The sequence below is a fragment of the Gopherus evgoodei genome, chromosome 4 (genome assembly GCF_007399415.2).
Source record: "Gopherus evgoodei ecotype Sinaloan lineage chromosome 4, rGopEvg1_v1.p, whole genome shotgun sequence".
NCBI lineage: Eukaryota > Metazoa > Chordata > Testudines > Testudinidae > Gopherus > Gopherus evgoodei.
This window is the reverse complement of record NC_044325.1, coordinates 84,503,936-84,527,645: the sequence shown is the minus strand read 5'-3', so window position 1 is coordinate 84,527,645 and position 23,710 is coordinate 84,503,936. Positions and strand designations below refer to the sequence as shown.

Sequence of the window (23,710 nt, the reverse complement as noted above, 5' to 3'; positions counted from 1 at the left end):
TCCTTCTCTCCCTAATCTACACTCACCCCTCTCCCCCCCACTACCTCCCTCCCGTAAATTCCTGGCTCTTGTTGGTGGGGAGGACTTAAGTGGCCTTCCTGAGTGGTAATCATTGTGTGACAGGGTAAAACAGCCAAAGGATTGAGGGCTACCTGCCTGTCACATGATCTGGTAGGGATTTTAAAAAGGGTGTAAAGCAGCAAAGAGTCCCATGGCACCTTATAGACTAACAGAAGTATTGGAGCATGAGCTTTCGTGGGTGAATACCCACTTTCAGACGCATGGGAGAGTGTGTCATCTATCTGCAGCTGAGACAGAGAAGGGGAAAGAGTTTCTGTAGGCTCCAGTACACACTGATCAAGAGAATTGCTTTGTTTGGTGCTACTCATGAGTTTTTGTGTTTGATCAATGCATTGTGTCTTGAAGCAAGGGCCTGCTGAAAGCTGAATTGCTTTGGAGGATATTATCCGTCCTCTCAACGGGTGGTTGTGTGTGTGCATATGCTATATGTTTGTGTGTTTGGTGCTGTACAGAGAAAGAGGAGGAGGCCAGAGGACAGGCCAGGTCTGAGACTGCCCCGAAGGAGGGGGTGGTGATGACCAGGACCCAAAAGAGGGGATTGTCAGGGCAGGGAGGCATCAGACAAACCTGGGATCCCATCGGGGAGCTGGAAGGGCTACCGTGGGAACCCAAACTATGGAGGAAGGGAGCTGGCTGCGTCTTGCACTGGAGAGCATGCGCAAGGAGAGGGACTCTCTAGGGGGCCAGCTGAGAGGAATGCTGGGGAGACAGGACACACACACACACCGTGAGATCTTAAGGGGAAGGGTGTGTAGTGGGACAGCTCCCCCCACTCCAGCGGAAAAAGGGTTAAAGTCAGTCCTGGGAGAAGGTTGTGACTGAGAGCTGCTATGCTGGGCTGATTGGGGAAGGCTGCAGCTGGGCCATGCCCCAATCAGGCCGCAGCTGGCCTGTATTGAGCCAGAGGCCCAGAAGTCTCTCTCCAGGCTGGGAGAGAACAGGGCCTGGCCGCCTACAGAAAGGGTACTGGGAGTGATAGGGTGACCAGATGTCCTGATTTTATAGGGACAGTCCCAATATTTGGGGCTTTTTTTTTATATAGCTACCTATTACCCCCCTCCCCCATCCCCTGTCCCGATTTTTCACACTTGATATCTGGTCACCCTAGGGAGAGAAGCAGGCCTGGGGAGAGCCAGAGGACCAGGAGAGCTCCCAGCTGGCAACCCCCCAGGCTGCAGGGCCGGTCCTAGGCCCATAGAGGTAGTCGGAGGCAGAGGAAGACAGCAGGTCTGAACCCCCTTGCCTATGATGAGTGGTTTTTACACTGCAGTCTGCCCCAGGAAGTGGGGGCTAGATGGTGACTGGTGGTAGCCCAGACTGAGGCAAGGTGAGGAGTAGAGGGTTGGGGGGTTCCCAGAGAGGGGAGACCCATAGAGACTGGTGGGGTATTGCCAGGGGGCAGCCCCAGGATAAAGGGGCACCGGGATGCGGAAGGGACATGGGGCCAGCTACACGCAGGACACTGGCCCTGCAGAGGATGCTCCAACGGGTGAAGAAATAATTCCTTGAGATGACCAGTAGGAGGTGCTGCAGGTGTGAGTCCCGCACCTTTACACTCACCCACATTGTCTCATACAACAATGAACGATTTCACCATATGCACACAAACCTATGCAAAAAATGTTTCCATCAATAGTTATCTAAATTTACAAACAGGCAAAGTAAGAAAAATGACCTTGAGAAATGATTAACAGTTGATTTAAGGCTATTTACTTTGCATATTTTGACATAGGCTGTTGATAATTTGTGTTTCATTGGTTATAAGCTTTAACTTTTTGAATCTCAAGTTCCACTGTCAATAAATAATTATTGTAGCCCCTCCACCATAAGATTCCGTAAATGTGAAAATTTACTTTGATAAAAATAAAAAAAATTAAAAATAGACATCAGTATTATTCAGCAAAATTATAAAAAAGAGAGAAATTGAATTCTGCCAAGCGTAGATATAAATACTGCAGCAGACCTCCTGTCATTCTGTACAGAAGCTGCAGGGAAGGGCGGTTCTATTCTTAGAAAAATATTCATGTTAACTGTGGCACTTTTTATAATAAGCTGTATGACCGAATCTCCAAGAACTGGGGAACTCTGCTACTGAACTATTATTGCCACATGAATACCAGCCAAAATCCTCTAGCTATATAGTGCCTGGTAGATTCCAGTTACTAGTAACCCCTCAGTTGCCAGCAAAATGTTGCTGTTCTTTGGAAGTTGCTAATAAACGGAAGGCAGGTTTGTGAGGCTCCAGACAGGGAAGGAAGTGCTCGGATATGCCTTCCCTGGCTGCAGTCTTGCAAACCAGCCTCTGGGCAAGGCAGTAGTGGGAAGAGGTGCTGCAGCCTGGGCGCTAGGGCTTTCTATGGGGAGCAGAGGTGCTGGGGGCCTGTGGGGCTGCACTGTACCTCTCCCTGTGCTCTACAGGCGTTTGGACTCATTACATCTCACTGCTTCCTTCCTGGATTGCAGCCCTGCAAACCTGCCTGCAGCTGGGACACTTCTTCCAAAAAATGTTTTAATAAGTGGCATGCTGTTGCCAATATTGAACTCCCACTAACATTAAAGTCAATGGGACAGGATTGATTCCCAGCTAAATGCTGCTGTTAGCCAGAAGTTGTCAATATCTAGGTTGCTATCAAGCAGAATCTACTGTATCTACGTTCGTTGTGAGAGAGGTTGGTGATTCCTGAATTCTAACCTCAGCTCCAGCACAGTCACTTTCAGAGGCCTCAGCCAATTAATTCGGGGTATGTCTACACTGAAGCTGGAAATGTGCTTCCCAAAGTAAGTAGACAGACATGTGCTAGCTCTGCTTAACCTAGCATAAGAAAAATAACAGATGATGGCTTGAGCTAGCCACCTTAGTATGTACCCAGGGGGTCCTTTAGCTAGCATGTGTCTGTCCACCCACACTGGGAAGCATGCTTTCAGGTGCAGAGTAGACATACCCTAAGTGGCAAATCCTGTCCTCTACTCCAAGGCCGAGCACAGGGGAACTCCCCCAAAAGACTCCTTTCCTACAAGACCACAAAGAACCTCTGCAGATGATCATGTGATCACCAGATTTCTGTAGCTTCCACTTTTGATTGTGTTGGAGAAATACCAACCAATAACGGTTATGGATCAACTGTCTCTACCCTCATTTCCCTTCTATCTCAGGCCTAGCACCTCATGCAGACAAAGACCCAACAGAGATAGACTGTTCAGAATTCGTTGGGTGCACACCCTCTGGCAACCTCCCAGTGTCCAACTCCACCCTGTGTGATCAGTACTCTCATTATCTGCAGAAGTGGGGGGAGAGGCAAAGGGAACTAGATTGGCTTCTTAACCCTTTCAGTCTCAGTTTACCCATCTGTAACATGTCTTTGAAGCTAAAAAGCTCTGTATAAACATTAAGAATTATCATTCCTCATATGAAGTCCAAAGGAAATCATAACAGTTGATCATCATTAATAAATAAATACAACTATGACATCGTTGGCATCACTGAAACTTGGTGGGATAAAACATATGATTGGAATGTTGGTGTGGATGGGTATAGTTTGCTCAGGAAGGATAGACAGGGGAAAAAGGGAGGAGGTGTTGCCTTATATATTAAAAATGTACACACTTGGACTGAGGTGGAGATGGACATAGGAGACAGAAGTGTTGAGAGTCTCTGGGTTAGGATAAAAGGGGTAAAAAACAAGGATGATGTCATGCTAGGAGTCTACTACAGGCCACCTAACCAGGTGGAAGAGGTGGATGAGGCTTTTTTTAAACAACTAACAAAATCATCGAAAGACCAAGATTTGGTGGTGATGGGGGACTTCAACTGTCCAGATATATGTTGGGAAAATAACACTGCGGGGCACAGACTATCCAATAAGTTCCTGGACTGCATTGCAGACAACTTTTTATTTCAGAAGGTTGAGAAAGCTACTAGGGGGGAAGCTGTTCTAGACTTGATTTTAACAAATAGGGAGGAACTCGTTGAGAATTTGAAAGTAGAAGGAAGCTTGGATGAAAGTGATCATGAAATCATAGAGTTTGCAATTCTAAGGAAGGGTAGAAGGGAATACAACAAAATAGAGACAATGAATTTCAGGAAGGCGGATTTTGGTAAGCTCAGAGAGCTGATAGATAAGGTCCCATGGGAATCAAGACTGAGGAGAGTTGGCAGTTTTTCAAAGGGACACTATTAAGGGCCCAAAAGCAAGCTATTCCGATGGGTAGGAAAGATAGAAAATGTGGCAAAAGACCACCTTGGCTTAACCACGAGATCTTGCATGACCTACAAAATGAAAAGGAGTCTCATAAAAAATGGAAACTAGGTCAGATTACAAAGGATGAATATAGGCAAACAACACAGGAATGCAGGGGCAAGATTAGAAAGGCAAAGGCACAAAATGAGCTCAAACTAGCTATGGGAATAAAGGGAAACAAGAAGACTTTTTATCAATACATTAGAAGCAAGAGGAAGACCAAGGACAGGGTAGGCCCATTGCTCAGTGAGGAGGGAGAAACAGTAACAGGAAACTTGGAAATGGCAGAGATGCTTAATGACTTCTTTGTTTCAGTCTTCACGGAGAAATCTGAAAGAATGTCTAACATAGTGAATGCTTATTGGAAGGGGGTAGGTTTAGGAGATAAAATAAAAAAAGAGCAAGTTAAAAATCACTTAGAAAAGTTAGATGCCTTCAAGTCACCAGGGCCTGATGAAATGCATCCTAGAATACTCAAGGAGTTAACAGAGGAGGTATCTGAGCCTCTAGCTATTATCTTTGGAAAGTCATGGGAGACGGGAGAGATTCCAGAAGACTAGAAAAGGGCAAATATAGTGCCCATCTATAAAAAGGGAAATAAAAACAACCCAGGAAACTACAGACCAGTTAGTTTAACTTCTGTGCCAGGAAAGATAATGGAGCAAGTAATTAAAGAAATCATCTGCAAACACTTGGAAGGTGGTAAGGTGATAGGGAATAGCCAGCATTGATTTGTAAAGAACAAATCATGTCAAACCAATCTGATAGCTTTCTTTGATAGGATAACGAGTCTTGTGGATAAGGGAGAAGCGGTGGATGTGGTATACCTAGACTTTAGTAACACATTTGATAGGGTCTCGCATGATATCCTTATCGATAAACTAGGCAAATACAATTTAGATGGGGCTACTATAAGGTGGGTGCATAACTGGCTGGATAACCGAACTCAGAGAGTAGTTATTAATGGCTCCTAATCCTGCTGGAAAGGTATAACAAGTGGGGTTCCGCAGGGGTCTGTTTTGGGACCGGCTCTGTTCAATATCTTCATCAACGACTTAGATGTTGGCATAGAAAGTACGCTTATTAGGTTTGCAGATTATACCAAACTGGGAGGGATTGCAACTGCTTTGGAGGACAGGGTCAAAATTCAAAATGATCTGGACAAATTGGAGAAATGGTCTGAGGTAAACAGGATGAAGTTCAATAAAGACAAATGCAAAGTGCTCCACTTAGGAAGGAACAATCAGTTTCACACATACAGAATGGGAAGAGACTGTCTAGGAAGGAGTATGGCAGAAAGAGATCTAGGGGTCATAGTGGACCACAAGCTAAATATAAGTCAACAGTGTGATACTGTTGCAAAAAAAGCAAACGTGATTTTGAGATGCATTAACAGGTGTGTTGTAAACAAGACACGAGAAGTCATTCTTCTGCTCTACTCTGCGCTGCTTAGGCCTCAACTGGAGTATCATGTCCAGTTCCGGGCATCGCATTTCAAGAAAGATGTGGAGAAATTGGAGAGGGTCCAGAGAAGAGCAACAAGAATGATTAAAGGTCATGAGAACATGACCTATGAAGGAAGGCTGAAAGAATTGGGTTTATTTAATTTGGAAAAGAGAAGACTGAGAGGGGACATGATAGCAGTTTTCAGGTATCTAAAAGGGTGTCATCAGGAGGAGGGAGAAAACTTGTTCACCTTAGCCTCTAATGATAGAACAAGAAGCAATGGGCTTAAGCTGCAGCAAGGGAGATTTAGGTTGGACATTAGGAAAAACTTCCTAGCTGTCAGGGTAGTTAAACAATGGAATAAATTGCCTAGGGAGGTTGTGGAATCTCCATCTCTGGAGATATTTAAGAGTAGGTTAGATAAATGTCTATCAGGGATGGTCTAGACAGTATTTGGTCCTGCCATGAGGGCAGGGGACTGGACTGGATGACCTCTTGAGGTCCCTTCCAGTCCTAGAGTCTATGAATCAATGAAATCTATGAATCCATCCACAGGTACTCTACCCAGTGGATTTCCAGTCCTGCTCTCTGTGCCTCTTCACAAGTAATTATCTTTTCTGCAACAGTTCCACCAGCTAGGAATAATTAGACAATCTATGATGTAATCCCTACTGCAACCAAAATTTCTCATTCCCTTCCAGTCAATTGGAACACACCCCTAATGTTTTCCATCTCCCTGCTTCTGTGAATGAGAGAGTATCCATGTGAAAATATGCTTGGCTCACCCACTATGATTTATTCATCAGGAGGCAATTTGGAGGCTGCTGCTTACAGTTAGCCACTTGATCTTTATCAGCATTGTTCTTAGTCCTTAGAAAACTGTGTCTCTGGTTACAACCTTTCCGGTATTTGGATGGCCTACTTAATTATACAATTAGACCGATTTGTTCATAGGATGCTGACCTAACTGAAATCCTTATGATCCCCACCATTTACCTTCTCTATGCACGTTGAAAATTAATACATAGAACAAATTCTAAAACATGTCCCTTCTTAAATGTCACATTCTCATGCCACAGAATACAACCTTCATGCAGCTGAAAAGGAAAACCACAGTAGTATAAAAGATTATATTCTCATCACTACATCCAATTATGAAATTGGCCCAAAGCCTTTCCACTCGTCGGATTTTAAATTAAGAAGGGACAAACCTGGTCATCAAGATGGGTGACCTGCAAGGAAAAACCAGATGCTTCAAGAAAATATTTGTAAATGTGTCTTAAATGTAACAAAAAATAATGATCAAATAGAAAAACACCATCTTAGTGCTTTAAACTAGGGTGACCAAATGTCCCGATTTTATAGGGACTGTCCCGACTTTTGGATCTTTTTCTTATATAGGCTCCTATTACCCCTTAACACCTGTCCCAATTTTTCACACTTGCTATCTCATCACCCTAATCTAGACCTGCGTTAGTTTGGGCTACAGAAAGGTCAGTTCATTCCTTGAATGCATAAGAGAAATAAGAGACTTATGATGTCCTGTGCTGTTTGCCTGTTTAAGAAAATAAGATCAAAACTACCAAGTGATGGTATGAGGGTATTGGGAGGAAGAGAACTGAATGAAATAAAATGCAGAGACAACACCCTGCTGGAGAGTGCTAAGCAGCTAAGCAAGGTACTTTGATTGGGTGAAAAAAACAGTTGCTGAGCATGTGAACAAAACAAGAAGAGCATGGGGGCAGCCTGAAAGAGAACAAGAAGTGAGTGTGATTTCCCTGCTGCCTTGTCGCTTATGTCATCATTCACACCTCTGCAAAGTGGGTATACAATGCTACCATTCTGATTTAGTAGTGTTTTATATTCACTTAGCCCAGAGGTAAGTGGTTCCATAAGGTGCAAGGCAGTGAAGAATTGGGTCCACAGTGTGTAGCAGAGAGGAGCACATAGGGCAATCAGCATCATAGATGGTTGAATCTCAGAGTAGCAAAATCTCTGAGAAGAACTGTTGAAGAAAGGCAGAGAGAATCATTTTGTACTTGGGCATACCAGAAAAGTGTTCAATGTGATTCTCAGACGACCACAAACTTCAGTTTGTGCATTTGTACCCGAAGAGCTATGAATTGTATTAATTAGCAGCCACACTGGCAGTCTCCAGAGAGAGCAAGGAGCAAATGGCGGTAGAGTCCCAAATTCTTGGTTACACTCTGGCTCCTTTTCCCTCTTCCTGTGGCATAAAGAAGCCAAAAGCAACCAGGACACCCCAACTAGGTATTCCCCTGATCATAGATCTATTGTAATGACTTTATGTCAACCTTCCTCGCAGCCACTAGCATAGGGACATGATGGTAGGCCCAGGTGTGTTGGCGATGGGAGTGGGTGTGGCTAGAGTGTTCTGCATTTCAACTATTCTGGCTTAAAGTCTCTGTGAAATGTTGCCATAAATTAGCTTTATAATGGGGACTGTGTTAGCCCAGACTTCAGAAAGTGCAAAGATGGTGAAAACTACCTTTACCCACCCCCTTGAGCTGTGCCTTTGATAAAATGCAGGATAGAATCTGGGCCAGAGATTGAACTGCTCTCACAGAAAGGCCTTGTCTTCACTAGGAAAAAGGTGAATGCTTTTAGCTAACACATGGTAACTAGCACAAGGTAAAATTCTAGTGAAGACTAGAAAGTTGAGTTAGCAGGTTGAAGTAAACCCCAGGTTCCCCCTAAAGTTTTACCACAAGGTACCTTAAAATCAGTTTAAAATATACATCTTTTCCTAATGAAGCAAAAACTAGGAGACCTGAGACCTCTAATTGTCCCCAGTGGTAGCAGTGCTGGAGTCTATGCTATAGACAGGGCTCAGGCATTTTTACCTCCATATCATTTAATCCTTCTGGGTGTCAAATGGGCATTGAAAAACAACCGGTGACAGGACCAGGAGAAACAATTTTAAAAATGGTGCTGCTTTCTTCAGGTTTGCTCGAAATGTCACCTGTTTCCCAGTAACAATACTTAGCCCATTACAATTTCCAAGCACTGCAACCATATAAGCTGATGACTCCTCCCAACACTGCCACCAGGCAGCCAAAGGTTATCAACTTCTTCTCACAGATGGAAAAACTATTGCACGACTTGTCCCAGGCCATACAGTGAGTCAGTGGCAGAGCTGGGACTCAGACTGTAATTCTGTCCTCTGCACCATGCTGTTTCTCCAACCCCAAAAGCAAATTTCTCTCCTTACATCCATTACTATCAAGGAAAACAGGGTTTGCATGATAGTAATTCCAGGTGCATGTTTTCTGTAGTCTAAGCAACACTATGCCTACCTCTTAAACATATCTATCTCAACAGTAGTGTAGTGAGGTAAGCAGTGTCCTTTATGGTAGATACACGAGCATGGGGGGACAAAATCAGCAAGATTAAGGCACACAAAATGAGTTATACCTAGCAAGGGGCATAAAAGCCAATAAGAGGTTCGATAAGTACAATAGGAGCAAGAGAAAGATGATGGAGAGGGGCCTTGTTCCATCATAACTGGCCTTCTCCCAAATATTAAAAAATACTAGCCACATCACTAAGGCCTATGGTATTACCATAGAAATGCATTGAGACCTCATCCTCTGAAGAGATGTACAGAACAGTAAAACCTGCTTGTGTAGTCCCATTGGGTGTGTCTTCACTGCAATTAAGAGTCAATAACCCAAGCTGAGTTACTCTTCTCAAGTTACCCTAGCTCAAGTGGGAGACCCCACAGTGTGCAATAACATTTATGCTGCTGTGTCCGCACTGTCACTGCATTCGTGTGTGGCACTAAGACTTTTTGGAGCACATCCCATGGTTCTTGTGATGCAGTAAACTAAGATACTCTATGAATTGTTCCCTCCCTCCCCCGCCATCCCATTATGGATGGACTTGTCTGTCCTTTCTGGGCACATAGGAAGGAATTGGAGGACTACTGGCCCTCCAGTGGACCTAGCCTGTGTCCACAGGCACCAACTCTGTGGGTGCTTCAGGGCTGGAGCACCCACCGGGGGGACATGGTGGGTGCTGAGCACCCACTGGCAGTCCCCCTATCAGCACCTCTCCCTCTCCCCAGTGCCTCCTGCCCACCAGCAAGCCCTGCCAATCCGTGCTTCACCCTGCGCTTTCATGGTGTGCAGGAGGCTGGGGGAGGAGCGAGGATGTGGCATGCTCAGAGGAGGGGGGCAGAATTGGGCGGGAGAAGAGGCAGGGTGGGAAGAGGTGGGGAAGGGATGGAGTGGGAGTGGGACCTGGGGCAAAGCCAGGAGTCGAGCTCCCCTTGGTACAACAGAAAGTTGGTGCCTGTGCCCACATACAGAGAGATCATATTAAAAACACATGAGTTTTGCTAATTCAAGTTTTAGCCTATACCTCCAGACAGCCAGCCAAACTAATTTAAAAGCACGGTCACATTCAAGCGTTTGTGGGTGTGGATGGGACTTGAATTAAGACAATGAAGACAAGCCCATTAGCACTCACTTTATCACACCTCCAAGTCTATCTGTGTGGGAGGGAGCAGGGCTTGTATTCTTGCTAGTCCTCATCCCAAACAGGTTAGCAAGAACAGAGGATGGGCAGTGGGTGGAGTCTTGGTTTCACGTCCCCAACGCACCAACTAGCAGAGTTGAGCTGATGAAAGGGAAGAAGCAAGCTGCACCCACATTAAAAAGCTGCAGTAAATTATTTCCTACTTGGAGAAATGGGTGCAGGGAGCAGGGAAGTAATTGTGACTGAAGTAAAAGGGTCAAAGAGTTCTGTGGCACCTATAGACCAACAAACGTATTGGAGCATGAGCTTCGTGGGCGAATACCCACTTCGTCCAGGGTTCCTCCTTCTGGCGTGGCACTGCTGCATACTGTCCCTGGCTGTCTCAGAGCTGAGCCGAAGGGTTGATAGTGACTTCTCATGAATCAGAGACATTTTATTACCATTGAGCTACCAAAGCACAACTATGAGGCATGTACTTGGCCTTATGATGCGCATACAGTACGATAGCGCACCTGCTAATTGAAAAAACAACAGTGGATCCCTTTGGAGGTACTGAGTTACAATGATGGTTTGCATTGATCACATAAGGAGTCCAGTTTGCAAATGTGAGCACCTATATTCTATTGGTAAAAAGCCCTCAATCCTGGCCTTATCTGGAGATTTGTCCCTTGAAACACAGGATTAAACCTATATAACCTCCGCACAAAACTCAGCTCAGACAGCTGGGCTCCACTTCTCTGACAGAAGGTGGCTGGGGGAAGAAGGATAAAGTTTCCCTCCCCTTTTTATACACAACAAGTCAGTTAAGAATGAAGGAATCTCAATGATTTTCTTTACCAACTCTCTCCAAAATCCTCAAGCCAGGCCTGTGCATATTAATTTGTATGATGACAATGGATGGGGATCAATTATAGGTGCAGTGGGGAGGGGCCTGAAACAATTTTTCATAGGCCCATTCAAAACTGTTAAGGCAGGGTTTCTCAAACAGGGGTCGCTGCGTGTGTAGGGAAAGCCTCTGGCAGGCCAGGCCAGTGTGTTTACCTGCCCGTCTGCAGGTCCGGCCGACTGCCGCTCCCACTGGCTGCGAATCCAATGGGAGCTGCTGGAAGCAGGGGCAGGTAAACACACCAGCCCGGCTCGCCAGGGGCTTTCCCTACACAAGCTGTGACCCCTGTTTGAGAAACCTTGTGCTACGAAAAGCTCTGGTAGTAGTGAGGGAACAGCATGCTACAGCTGAGTCTGTTGGCTATGTCCCTTCATTAGGATGTAGAACAATTCTTTGCTCCTTGGCAAACAGGACTGAGAAACAGAAGAAAAACGGAAATCGGATCTGAGGCAATTAATTCCCCATTCAGTCTCAGATCCCTGCATTTGCTCAAGAACTCAAGTTTTCTTGGTTTTGTTTTAAACAAAGATAACAGGAAATTTCAGAGCAGAAAGAGATCAGAGGTCCCTTGCTTGTGGGGCCAGCAGGCTCTGGGAGGGCTACTGAGTCAGAACGCTCAGTTCCAGGATGGAAGGAGTTGGGGAGGGAGCAACTCACTCGTTGCTCTCAAGTAGCGCTGCCATCTTTCTACAGTTTGTCCTCGGAGGACAAACTCAACTTTGTGATGCTAGGAAAGCCTCCACCAATTCTGTCTGCAATTGCAGAACAAGCCATCACTTTGTAAAAACATCAACAACATGACTCTGAGTGGCAGTTCCATGCATAAAGCGACAGGATCAGACCTTCTACTCAGTTTACCGTTGCTTCAGTTTATATCTCTCAAGGATTTATCACTATTCTGCCCCTGGCTATGGCAGGAAACAACCCAGCATTGACAAGAGAAATGAAGAAGATGATCAGATCTTTGCTGTCTCTAACGTCTATGACCGCATGATTACTGAGAGAGAGAGAGAGAGAGAGAGAGACACACACACACACAAAAAGCTTGATTCTGATCTCACCTATACCAGCTTAATCCACAGCTATCTCTGTGACGTCAATGGAGTTGCAATTAACTCAGTGTGAGAACAGAATGAGGCAAAAAATATTGTTAATGTAATGTTAAGTTTCTCTATTTACTTGATTATCATAACTTTCTTAAAGGTAGGCAGTCTCTGGGAGTGGTGTTATTGTATTTATGGGGGAGAAGTAATGAAGCCCTCACTTAAACTCCTCCGCTGATTGACATTTTGTTATTAAGGTCACGTGATATATATCATTTAATAGGGTCATCACAGAGGAATCAGAATTGTCTCAATTAGTAGTTTCTCATGCATTTTGTATGCAGTGTTGTAGTAGCCATGTTGGTCCAGGATATTAGATAGACCTGAAGAAGAGCTCTGTGTCAGCTCAAAAGCTTGTCTCTCTCACTAATCGAAGCTGGTCCAATAAAAGATAATACCTCACCCACCTTTTGTCCATTTAAACAGTTTGACTGAATCATTACCAGATGTTTAACATGTGTCCTCAACTCAGTTCCCTCAGCTGACGCCTTTAAACCACCGTATTAACACCTCTAATTGTAAATGATGAGACAATTTCCTGGCTGCCACTGTATGAGACAGAAGAGAGCACGAGCTGTGGCCTTAATCACTTTATTAATACCAGCATAATTAGGCTGAATATTGTCCCTGTGAAGCAGCTTGAACACGGGGCCATTTCATCACAGTGACAGAATTCAGTTTAGAGGGAAAAAAATGGTTCAATGAAGTTTGTACCATTAAAGCAGCTCTCCTTATTGTCTGGAAATGTCCCTATATATTAGTGCATATAAAACTAGACTTGACAGGGAATAATTTGGCATAGGCATGGTCAGAGTCTAGATGATCCAGTACCATACATCTTTTTCAAATCTAACTTCTGCTGAGTCTGTCTCAGTCCCCACAGCCAGGGCTGCCCAGAGGATTCAGGGGCCTGGGGCAAAGCAATTTTGGGGGCCCCTTCCATAAAAAAAAGTTGCAATACTATAGAATACTATATTCTCGTGGGGGCCCCTGTGGGGCCCGGGACAAATTGCCCCACTTGCCCCATCTACCCCCCCAGCAGCCTTGCCCACAGCTTTCGCTGTGCCTCACTGAGATGCTCCCTCCATCTCTATTCCTCAAGAGAATGCAGGTCTAGTTTCTCTAACTGTTCCCTATGAAAATCTTTGCAATGCTCTGACTGCCTTCTGTTGCAAATTTTGTTACATCAGTTTAATATTCAAAGGCACTAATCCTCCTCTCACTTTTACCCATTTTACACTGAGATAAATCCATTGACTTCAGTGGGATTACTGCCCATTAACTCCAATAAAATTGGAAGGAGACTCAGACCCAAAGTTTCCACAACTGCTTATTCAATGCTGCAAAGGTGACCTCACTTTAAATGTCCAATGTAAAACTAAAGATAGCCTACACTTCCCCCTCAGCTCCATATCTGAAAGATCTGGTTGGTGAAAAGCTACATTACATAATTCGGTCTCCATGTAATTCTTGGAACTACAACTCTGTTAGGAAACTACTTGACTCCATTTTTACAGTATTACTGCCATGGATATTTTTCCAGTTTGTCCCTTTGCTCTGAAAAGTATAATTAAACTTGATTTTCTGCTTTTTTTCCCCATTACTTTCTTGGCAAATGTTTAGGATACATTTTGGCAACAATAAAGGAAAGATCTTTAAAATATTCCTCAGAAGCCAGTTTGAACAGAGACTTTATCATGATGCTTTCCCACTCAGATATTTGGAATTCATGCATGGGGAAAAAATATCAAGCCTTCTGTATTTGACAGAAAAGGTGTGAGGTGTGTGCTGCAAAAATGTTCCTCCACAGAAGCCAAAGGACCACATGCATCGGACATCATAAAATCTCCAGTATTTCATCCAATGGCACTGTTCCTTCTTAAATCAAATTAAAGGATTCATGTCAAGTTAAAAATCATTTTATAAAGTATTTTAAATTACTTCTTCCCTGAACTCTATTACTAAGCACCACTTAGATTTCTAAAACCAAAATGGATGTTTGTGTCTCTGTTTTTGCCACCATTTATTCTGTTTGCTCCATGTGTTGTCCTGTGAAACTAGACAAGTTAATACCATGTTTATGTATAGTCAGTTTCACTTTCTTGCCTCTGACTCTGGTGTTTGATGAGATGAAGCTAGTCATATGAATGAAATAGTTATGGAATTGTAAGAATCTTACTGTCCTTCACCTCCACTTACAGCCAGGGACATAAGGGGCTAAAGCCATTGCAACGATGCAACTCCACTCAGGTTGCTACACCAGGGGATGAACTTGGCCCTGAGGAATTTTGTGAAATCTTCATCATGAACAAAGATGTGAAATCATGTAAGGACAGGTTTATAATGGCTTACGCAGACATAAAATGAAAATCTTGATGGGCAAACACAGCATGATTCTATGATTCATAGTGGGCTTTCATTTGAAGAAGTTTTCAGCACTACCATTGTAAGCTGTTTCAATTATAAGCCAGATACCCCCAGAGTTCAATCATGACTCAGATACTTGGAATTCCACCTGGCCTAATGACTTGAGATATTGCTGATACAGTTATCTTAGCATATATTGCACAGTTCTTATTCCTCCTCAGCCTTAAATTCTTCATTAGGCAGAATAATTTACTCAGGCATCAAGGATAAAAATGGCAAGAACAGATATTTGACCTGATCTCACCTGAATCCAGTTATTTTACCACGTGGGCATGGTAGAAACAAAAGTTCCCCCATATGAATAAAGAGCTAGAACTGGGACCATTCACCTGTACAGGATCAGAAGCTCCCATTTGATTGATTGGCCCTGCACCTAATCCCTGTGTCAGTTGCCTGTAAGGGCAGGTAGAATATCTCTGCCCAAAGGTTGCCATTTGCTAAAGCAATAGCATAAAACTTGGGGCACTACTGAAATGGTTGTTGGTAGAAGAGAGGAACCCTGCCCACAGGGTGGAAAATGGCTGCTTGGATACACATCTCTCATAGTAAGCATGCTCCTTTATAAGTCTCCCTGTGTACTGTTTTTTCCAACACAAACTTTCCATATACTCTCTTTATATGATGCACATAAAATCCTTGCAGTCTTCAATGGCAATCCTAATAGAAACCAGGTGCTATGCCTTTAATGGAGCTATGGGGAGCTCACTATATCCTCCATTACTATAATCAACCTACACATAAATAAATATAAACAGTTACCAATTGGCTGAGTTCATGACAACATTTCATCACACACAAACACACACACACACAATGCCTATACTCACAGCTTTCACAGTGATTCCCGGTATAGCCTGCCAGACAAGCACATCTGTAGGCACCAACTTTATCAAGAATACATGTTCCATCATGATAACATGGAGATGAAGAACAAGCTACAAAAGAAGAGGCAAGAATATTCAGTCTTTCATAAGGTTCTTATCTAACCAGCTAGCTACGGTTTTCTATACAATTCATCACAGTAGTTTCTAAAGGCCTCCCAGGTAAATTAGATATCTAGGGATAAGTACTCAATAGATTCAAGGAACCCTCCAATCTTCTTACTTCCCTGCTAGAAGGAAGATCTCGGAATGTACAACCTTTTATTGGTGGTAGTTTTCCTTTTCTTTTGTCCGTCGTGGCCCCCCATCTTTCTATCACTGCTTTCGAGTTACAGTGGGTTTACCTGAAGGGTCACATTACCTCTGTCTCTTACATACCTCATCCTGGGCTTTGTGAGCAGTACTGCCCTAAAGGAGCATAGCTGTCTCTTGAGTCATGGATGCAAATGCAATGATTGATGTTCCTGTGTCCTCTTAACCCCTATTATGAACTTTTAAATCAGGATGATGACCTTGAACTGGCAAAGGAAGCAGGTTGGGAACCAGCTGATTGGGATGCGTCCTGGCACAATTATCCAGGTGCAATTAGAGAAGTGGCATAAATAGATCAGAATTTTAAGCATAAATGGATTTCTATGTGCATAGCTAATTATTTGCACATGCACCAGGCTTACTAACAAGGGCAAAAGCCACTGTGCTGCACACACATTTGGGCACCAGGCCTGCACTCCCTTTTTCAAAATGCACCCTTAAAGCTACAAATAAATACATTTTAAAACAAATTGCTTAAAGTCAGTTCCTCCTCCACTTACCTTCAGAGATCTGAGTTTAGACCCTCAGGGTTCTGTATTTCCTCTATTATAGCAGAGGAAAATCACTAGCTCCTAATGGGATGTAACACAAGCACTACTTCAAGCGGTAGTGAAGTTCCCAACTGTTTCAGAAGAAAATCAGCCTGAACTCAGGTCTTATCAGGTAGAAACTAGGGCCCAAATCATAAAATTTAGATCCAGATTCAAATAGGAACATCTCCAAAGGTCTGTGAAGTTCTGAATCTGATGTTCTGGTTCAGATCCATCATACCAAGTTAGGCCAGAGCTGTAAAGTTCACATCTAGATCCAAATTGAAGAGTTCACCCCAATTTGCCATAAAAATGCTCTTGCCACTTTTAGGAGACTTTCTAAAGGTTCCTCATAACTTTATTTGTTGAACTTCTAGTCTATCATTGCTACAAAAGTATAAAAAGAGTAAATTCTAATTCACTTAGAGATCACAGTTGTCTATCAACAATACACCAATTACCACTTTAACATAAGGGAGGAATGAACTATACCACTAAACATCGCTGATGAAGCAAAGCAGGGTCGGTAGTGCCCTAGCTGCCCCCCGTAGACCACAATCTCAACCAGAACAATCAGTTTCAGAGATGGCACTAATATATTCAAACTCTCAATGTGATGAAACCCAGAATGGCACATGTCAAATCAGCTGATTCTTTTGCAAAGTTCTTTTTTATTGAAACAGGCTTTTCAAGTCTCTTTGACCCAGCTGGTGAAAGAGAAACAGAACTCCACTCATAACATCAAAACCAGATTTCTGACAAGATTTCACGTGGAGATGTAAAGCTATTTGTATTTAGGTTGGGCAGCGAAAGCCCTTGCTAAAACCTTGCACAATCTCTTTAAAGACTTGGATATGAGGATGGGAGGTGGGCGGAGGATAACAAATTCCTGAAAAGCTTACAAATGATAATGATAATGATTCCTGGTGTTCGAAAACATATTTTAAAAAAGAGAGAGACAGAGAAGAGGCTGAAGAGCCAGGGAAGCACTGATATTTTACAACGAAAAGGCCATATCTTCCTGTCAGTTGAAGTCAATGCAGTGGGACCAATGGTAAGTTTATTTATTGCTTCTGTCTTGATAGCACAAGCCATTATTTGTCTGCCAGTTTATTCTGTGGAGCCACTTGTGTCAAATGAATGAGCACGGATCAGGGCCGCCCAGAGGATTCAGGAGGCCTGGCGAATTGCCGCCGAAGACCCAGCACTTTGGCGGCGGGTCCTGGGACAGAAGGACTCCCCGCCGCGGGTCTTTGGGGCACTTCAGCAGCAGGTCCTGGAGCGGAAGGACCCTCTGCTGCCGAATTGCTGCTGAAGACCCGGAGCGGAAGAAGCTCCAGGGGCCCGGGCCCCATGAGACCTTTCCGGAGCCCCGGAACGAGTGAAGGACCCCACTCCAGGGGCCCCGAAAAACTCTCATGGGGTCCCTGCAGGGCCTGGGCAAATTGCCCCACTTTCCCCCCCCCGGGTGGCCCTGGCATGTATGTGGGTTATTATGATCAAGGGTGGCCCTAGACATTTCGCCGCTCCAAGCAGGGCGGCATGCCGTAGGGGGCGTTCTGCTGGTCGCCAGGAGGGCGGCAGGCGGCTCCGGTGGACCTCTCGCAGGCGTGCCTGTGGGGTCCACTGGTCCCGCGGCTTTGGTGGACCTCCCGGCGACCGGCAGAGCGCCCCCCACGGCATGCCGCCCCAAGCACGCGCTTGGCGTGCTGGGGCCTGGAGCTGCCCCTGATTATGATGGAGGTGTGACACACAAAAAAGCTGATAAAAATGAGTCTTTATTGCCTGGTTTCAGTCATATGACATGGAACAAGGTTATAAAAGTTCCCTCGCCATGTCATGTGGCAGGGATCAGTATCCACTGACCCCTGGCTACTGGTGATTGTCATGATTCTCATTAAGTCAGACTCAGCATTATTTCTAATCTATCATAGTTCACTGTGCCCTTTAAAAATCTAAACCACAGAATGCACCGAAAAACACCCACACAGTGACTTAGACATCCAATTTTTGCTCACAATTGTTCACTTTTGTGTTCTGGTTTCACCTGAGGAATTGTAACTCCTTCTTGGCTGCATATGAAAACCATTAAGACAGCATCTAGTAGGCCTGTAGTACAAACAGACCTATGGACCAAATTTGAATCTCACTGGACTCAATGGGAGTTTTTCTCTGGTGGACTAGGGTTTGGCCCTATCTCTCCAGTGGATGGGTATCATGTAACTATCTATAACTAGTTAGGAGAGATGGTTGGAAAACATTTTTTTCAAAATAGTTTTTGCAAGGAAAAAAAAAGTCTTCTGCTTTCCAGCTACATTTTGTTTCAATAGAACTTATCCAACAAACTCACATAACTAGGATATTCCCAGAACCTTTCTATTTCCATGGATACACATTCTATCAAGCCCACCCAGCTTGTCTCTATTATAAATATGAAGAGAAGTTAGCTTTTCTCGCTACTTATGGGATTTTGTATTGACGTTTATAATGTTTCATGAGTAATAGTTGCCAGCAAATCAGCTGGGAAACCCTCACCTTCCACAAGGGATTATTAAGAAGGACAACCACACACAGGAGCAGGGGAATTATCCCGCTCACTTTATTTCAGTCTTCCTCCCTCCTCCTGTCTTTCACATCTAAGGTCAGCTTAGTCACTTCTGGCCACTGTCTCCAAAGACTGGATTACCCTTTATCCCTGACAGTGTCTGTTGCTGCACTCGGTGGTTAACACCTGCTTCCAGGACAGGCCATTCAGCTGATTAAGCTGTTTCTTTTATTAACTAGCTGTCCACTGGTCTTCCCTCTAGGGACATACTTTTTGTAGATTATTTTGCATTTCCCTAAGTTTCTCTGACCATTTGGTCTTAATACTTCCCCATGTTCGATCAGTGTCATCGTTTCATGAAGAACATGACTTCTGAGACAACTTCTGCCAAATCTATCCCACATAGGGTCCCCAGAATAAAGGTGACCCAAGTGCAAAGAGCCCTGCAAAGCTGGACACATGTAAATGAAAAAACTCTGCTCGAGCCACTTTTCCTATCTTCTCCACTCCAGTGCTAAGCTACAACAGATACCATAGCATCCCTTTGGGCCATTGCTCAGCCTTGGAGTGTGTTTACCTGATCCTGTTCTCAACAATCATGCAAGTGAATGACCTAGTGAGCCCTGTTCAGCCTACCCACTGGGGTTTTGCATTGAGAAGGATTTCAGAAGACTGAATGCTGAAGCTTGCTGTATGCTGCCAGAGCTTTCAGTCCCTCAGCTCCCCCTGTACATTGTATTCTTCCATGAACAGTATTGCTGGCCAGGTTAACACTTCACATAAAGAGACACAGTGACAGTTTCTAAAGCTTTTCGCTTCAGCTATTCATCAGGCCAGGACAGATTCATAATAAGGTGCACAATGAGGCCTCCTGACAAACTCTCACCCCTTTGCATCATGCTCTGCAGGGATTACCCTGCTTGCACCATCCAGTCTCAAATAAATACCATTAATAATGGGGTGGAAATAAAGTGCAGAACAGTGCTAGAATACTAAGTGGTACATGCTGAGCAGAGAAAATGGAATCAATTCATCCTACTCCATATCAAAAATGTTAGGCCTAGGAGTGTAGGCAGCCTTTGCAACATACCCCACACCAGGTTTCATTTGGTGGAGGCAATGTTTGCTTTCCATCAGCCCTTTCGTTAGCACAGTGCTAGCTCTCATTGTCTAACTGTTCCTGCTGTGATTGTGATTGTATTATAGGGACCAGCAAGTAGACAATTGGGTACAGTAAATGCAGACGTGGGGCAGCCATTTCTCCTGTGTGTGTGCATGTTTCAGATTGTTAACTGCACCTTGGGTTATTAGTAACAGCTGAACCCCAATAGGTTTGGAGCTCAGGTGTGCTTTAGCTGCAAAGATTACATGAATTAACTGAACTTCTTGAACTAGATTTACAGCTCATGTGATCCCATTAAATCTGGGACACTGATGTGTGTCTAGGGTCTCATATGTCTTATTTCAGGGAGGGATTGGGAAATCCTAATGTTAGCTGTTATAGATCCTGTAGGATTTTCCCATGGCAAACCAGCACACACTAGTTGTCCTTCTCTGCTAAGAACTCTATGGACAGGTTTTATAGACTTGCCCCATACAAGGAAGACACAAGACATTTCAAATCAGAAGGCAAAACAGGAGCTATCAGCCTTCCTTTTGCAGGCAGGCAGGCAGGCAGAAGGGATAGGGAGTAATGCAGAGGGGAAGGTGCTATCCCTGTGTAAATAAGATCAGACTCAAGCTTAATATGTTTAATAAATAGATTGGAATTTTGGAACTCAACTTCTTTCATAAAAACATTTAGCACGTCACATTATTCATTGAAGGAGAGAGAAAAATGTTTTTGTTTGCTTTCTATATGGGAAGAGCCTTCTGCATCTTCCCTGTACAAACAATTTCTTTTAAAAAAAAGCCCAACTGGTCTGAAATGTGAAGTAGCAGAAATAATTAAAGCATTTTCGCATGGACAAAACACCAGAAATGCAACAGGTTTCTACCATTTTAAACTGTTTACTCTGCTTCCACGTACTACTTCAAGCAACTCCCTGACTGCAACGAGTTGTGCACAAAAATTCCATCTCATCACTCATTCCCAGTTCTTTGGTGCAAAAAGAAACATCACAAACCTCATGAAACTTCAGCCCTAAACTGTTGCAATCAGTTGAGTCTTTGCACAAATAATGGGACTGGGGTCTACTTTAGAAGAGCTTCATTTTAGCAAGCCATACGGTGACTTTGTGCCTTCACTGTACCTACCTGTATAAACTGCTGTTGGCAACACAGCATGAAAGTTTTTAATGAAGCAGAACAGTGAAAAAGATTAGTGAGACTGAATTAAAGAGAATAAAATGCCATGTGTTTTTTTTTAATTCCTTTACCTGTAATTTCTTCAAAGATAGCATGAAACCCATCAAAGTTCTTGGATCCATCGGACTGGAAGAGAACATGGAGTGAGGTCCCAGTGCTTCGGATTGGAGGCGGCCTGTCATTGCCACAGAAACGCTTAATTATCCTGCTGTCTATATTGTCCCCATCCCGGATCTCCACATAATCATACTGGCACATGTAGTCAAACTCCAGGCTCAGCATGGCAAACCTGAGGCAGAAGGACATCAAAATCAGACTGCCACTCTCACCTGGCTGGACTGTATTTTGAATTCAGTTCAGAGGCTACTGCCCCCTTACAGCATCCATCTAAAGGAGAGGAGAACAGCTGGATACACTAGAGGGGCAGAGAGCTAAACTCCATTTTGGACTTTATTAGTGTTACTTAAATTGTTGTGCTCTGCATTTAGAAACTATGATAGGTCCCTTAGAAATATGATAGAAAGAGAGAGAATGGCAACAAAAGAAAAAACAATTTATTTCAGATCAGAAGACAAAACAGGAACTGATTCTCAATAGCCAGTACTTACACCCTTTGTGTAAGGGGAAAGGGACAGGGTTAATGCAGAAGGGGGAGGGTAATATCTGGAGGCTTTGACAGTAAATGCTATCTGTCCTTTTGCATCAGCCATGGAGCAAGGCTCTCACTAGTTAACAGTATAACATGCTGCTGCTAGCAGAGCACAAAGCCAAAATATTCAAACGGAATATGAATGAAAAACAGACAGAGAGCTAATAAAAAAGAGCCTTTAGAATAACCAACTGCCTGAGGTGCTGTGCTCTACATCGCTGTGCAAGGTAAGCATTCCAAGCTCTGTGCCTGAGAGAACACCACACCACTAACTGCTCAGTAGAATATTTAAAAAATGTAACTTTTAATCTTCCCAATCTCCATGAAAACTCTCAACTCTGTAGACCACATTTAAGAGATATAATGGATCAGACTGAATCTATCAGGCTAACTCTTCAAATGTGGGCTGAATTGTCTGGCAATCTAACATTTTCTAACTGAAGAGAAGGGAAAAATGCACAATCATTTTGGATGCTCAGCATACTCCTACAGTCTACAGTTGATTTCTCCTGACTGTGCATAAGGAAGCCTATGTTATGTGAAATGGCTGATGCCCTTCTATCCCCTCCCATCAGACTAACATTAATACACACTCACTTGTCTTCACTCAGTCAGTACTTATTTTTGTGTTTGGAGTAACAGCTGAACCTCAGCTGGTGTAAATCTGCATAGCTCCATTGAATGAGCAGTTGAATGGAGCTGTACCAAGTTATACCAGAGGAAGATATGGATCAGAGTTTTCATAAGGGTCTGTTGAATGGTGGTTGAGAAAAAAACGACATCTGCTTTCAATAAACATCAGGCATTAATTCATCTCAGTTTCACTTAAACTTCATGAGCAAGTTGGTGAGTCCAAATTCCAGTTCTGTCTGACTGACACTCTGTTACTTGCCATGAGATATCAAGTTACCAGTGTGACATCCTCAGAACAAACTCTCTTTGGTTGATCAAGCCCCAGGATCTGCTCTTACAGAAGCAATAGATTTGTACAAACGCACAAGGCCTCATGGCTAAAGTGCAGGGATGGGAGCTGACAGACCTGGCACAGGATTTTCAGAAATCCTCAACATTGTCCTAACTCTGCTCCCAGTGGAGTCAACTGAACACTTTTGAAATCTTGGGGTCTATTGTTGACTAAAGCACAGTTATGGGCAAGTTATTCAACTTTAATTTCCTCACTTGTAAAACTGGGGCTATTTTCCTAACTGTCCTGGATATGATAATGCCAAATTCCCTGATGTTAATGAAATGCTTGGAGATCCTCAGACTGAAAAGGAGCTCAAAGTACTGTTATGAGGTGATGTTATTAGTGAGTGCATTGAGAATATACCTCTGGGGGGGGGAGCTTCTCTCAAAAAGAAAAGAACAATTCCAAGATACAGCTCTGTCACAACATAAAAGAAAATGTGAATTGTGCGTTACCTAGAGTGCTGTATCTCATCTCCTGATGAGACATGGGCTGAGGTAGCATGATAAATCACAAATTAAAGAAAAATGAGGATAGAAAATGCACACAAAACAAACTACTACAACAACCATTTATCAAAGCGGGCTTGGTCAACTAAATCCCCTAGGACAGCATAGCACATCTCAAATCAGAAGATGATTTATTTTTAGTCCTGTAAGATTCAGAGTTTTATTTATTTATTTATTTATTTATATAAATTATATAAACCCACTGGAACTGGGAGATCTGCCCTTTTAAAGCCCTGGCTGGAGGGAGGGGAGAAGAGTGAGATAGGGAGCAGCTGACCCTAGGCCAGAGAACAGCCGGCAGACAGGTGCTGGGAATCAGCTGACACAGC

The 23,710-nt window shown here is 43.7% G+C and overlaps 1 protein-coding gene across 4 annotated transcripts in view; it reads right to left on the bottom strand.

The window, feature by feature from the left end:
• PAMR1 (peptidase domain containing associated with muscle regeneration 1) overlaps nucleotides 1-23,710 on the bottom strand; it is a 72,885-nt gene that overhangs the window by 18,930 nt on the left and 30,245 nt on the right. For all 4 annotated transcript variants that reach the window (XM_030560049.1, XM_030560050.1, XM_030560052.1 and 1 more), the window contains exons 5-6: nucleotides 21,328-21,545; nucleotides 15,509-15,616 (exon numbers count right to left, since the gene is read on the bottom strand). In XM_030560049.1, coding sequence (XP_030415909.1) covers nucleotides 15,509-15,616; nucleotides 21,328-21,545 — 326 coding nt within the window. The remainder of the gene's footprint in view (nucleotides 1-15,508; nucleotides 15,617-21,327; nucleotides 21,546-23,710) is intronic.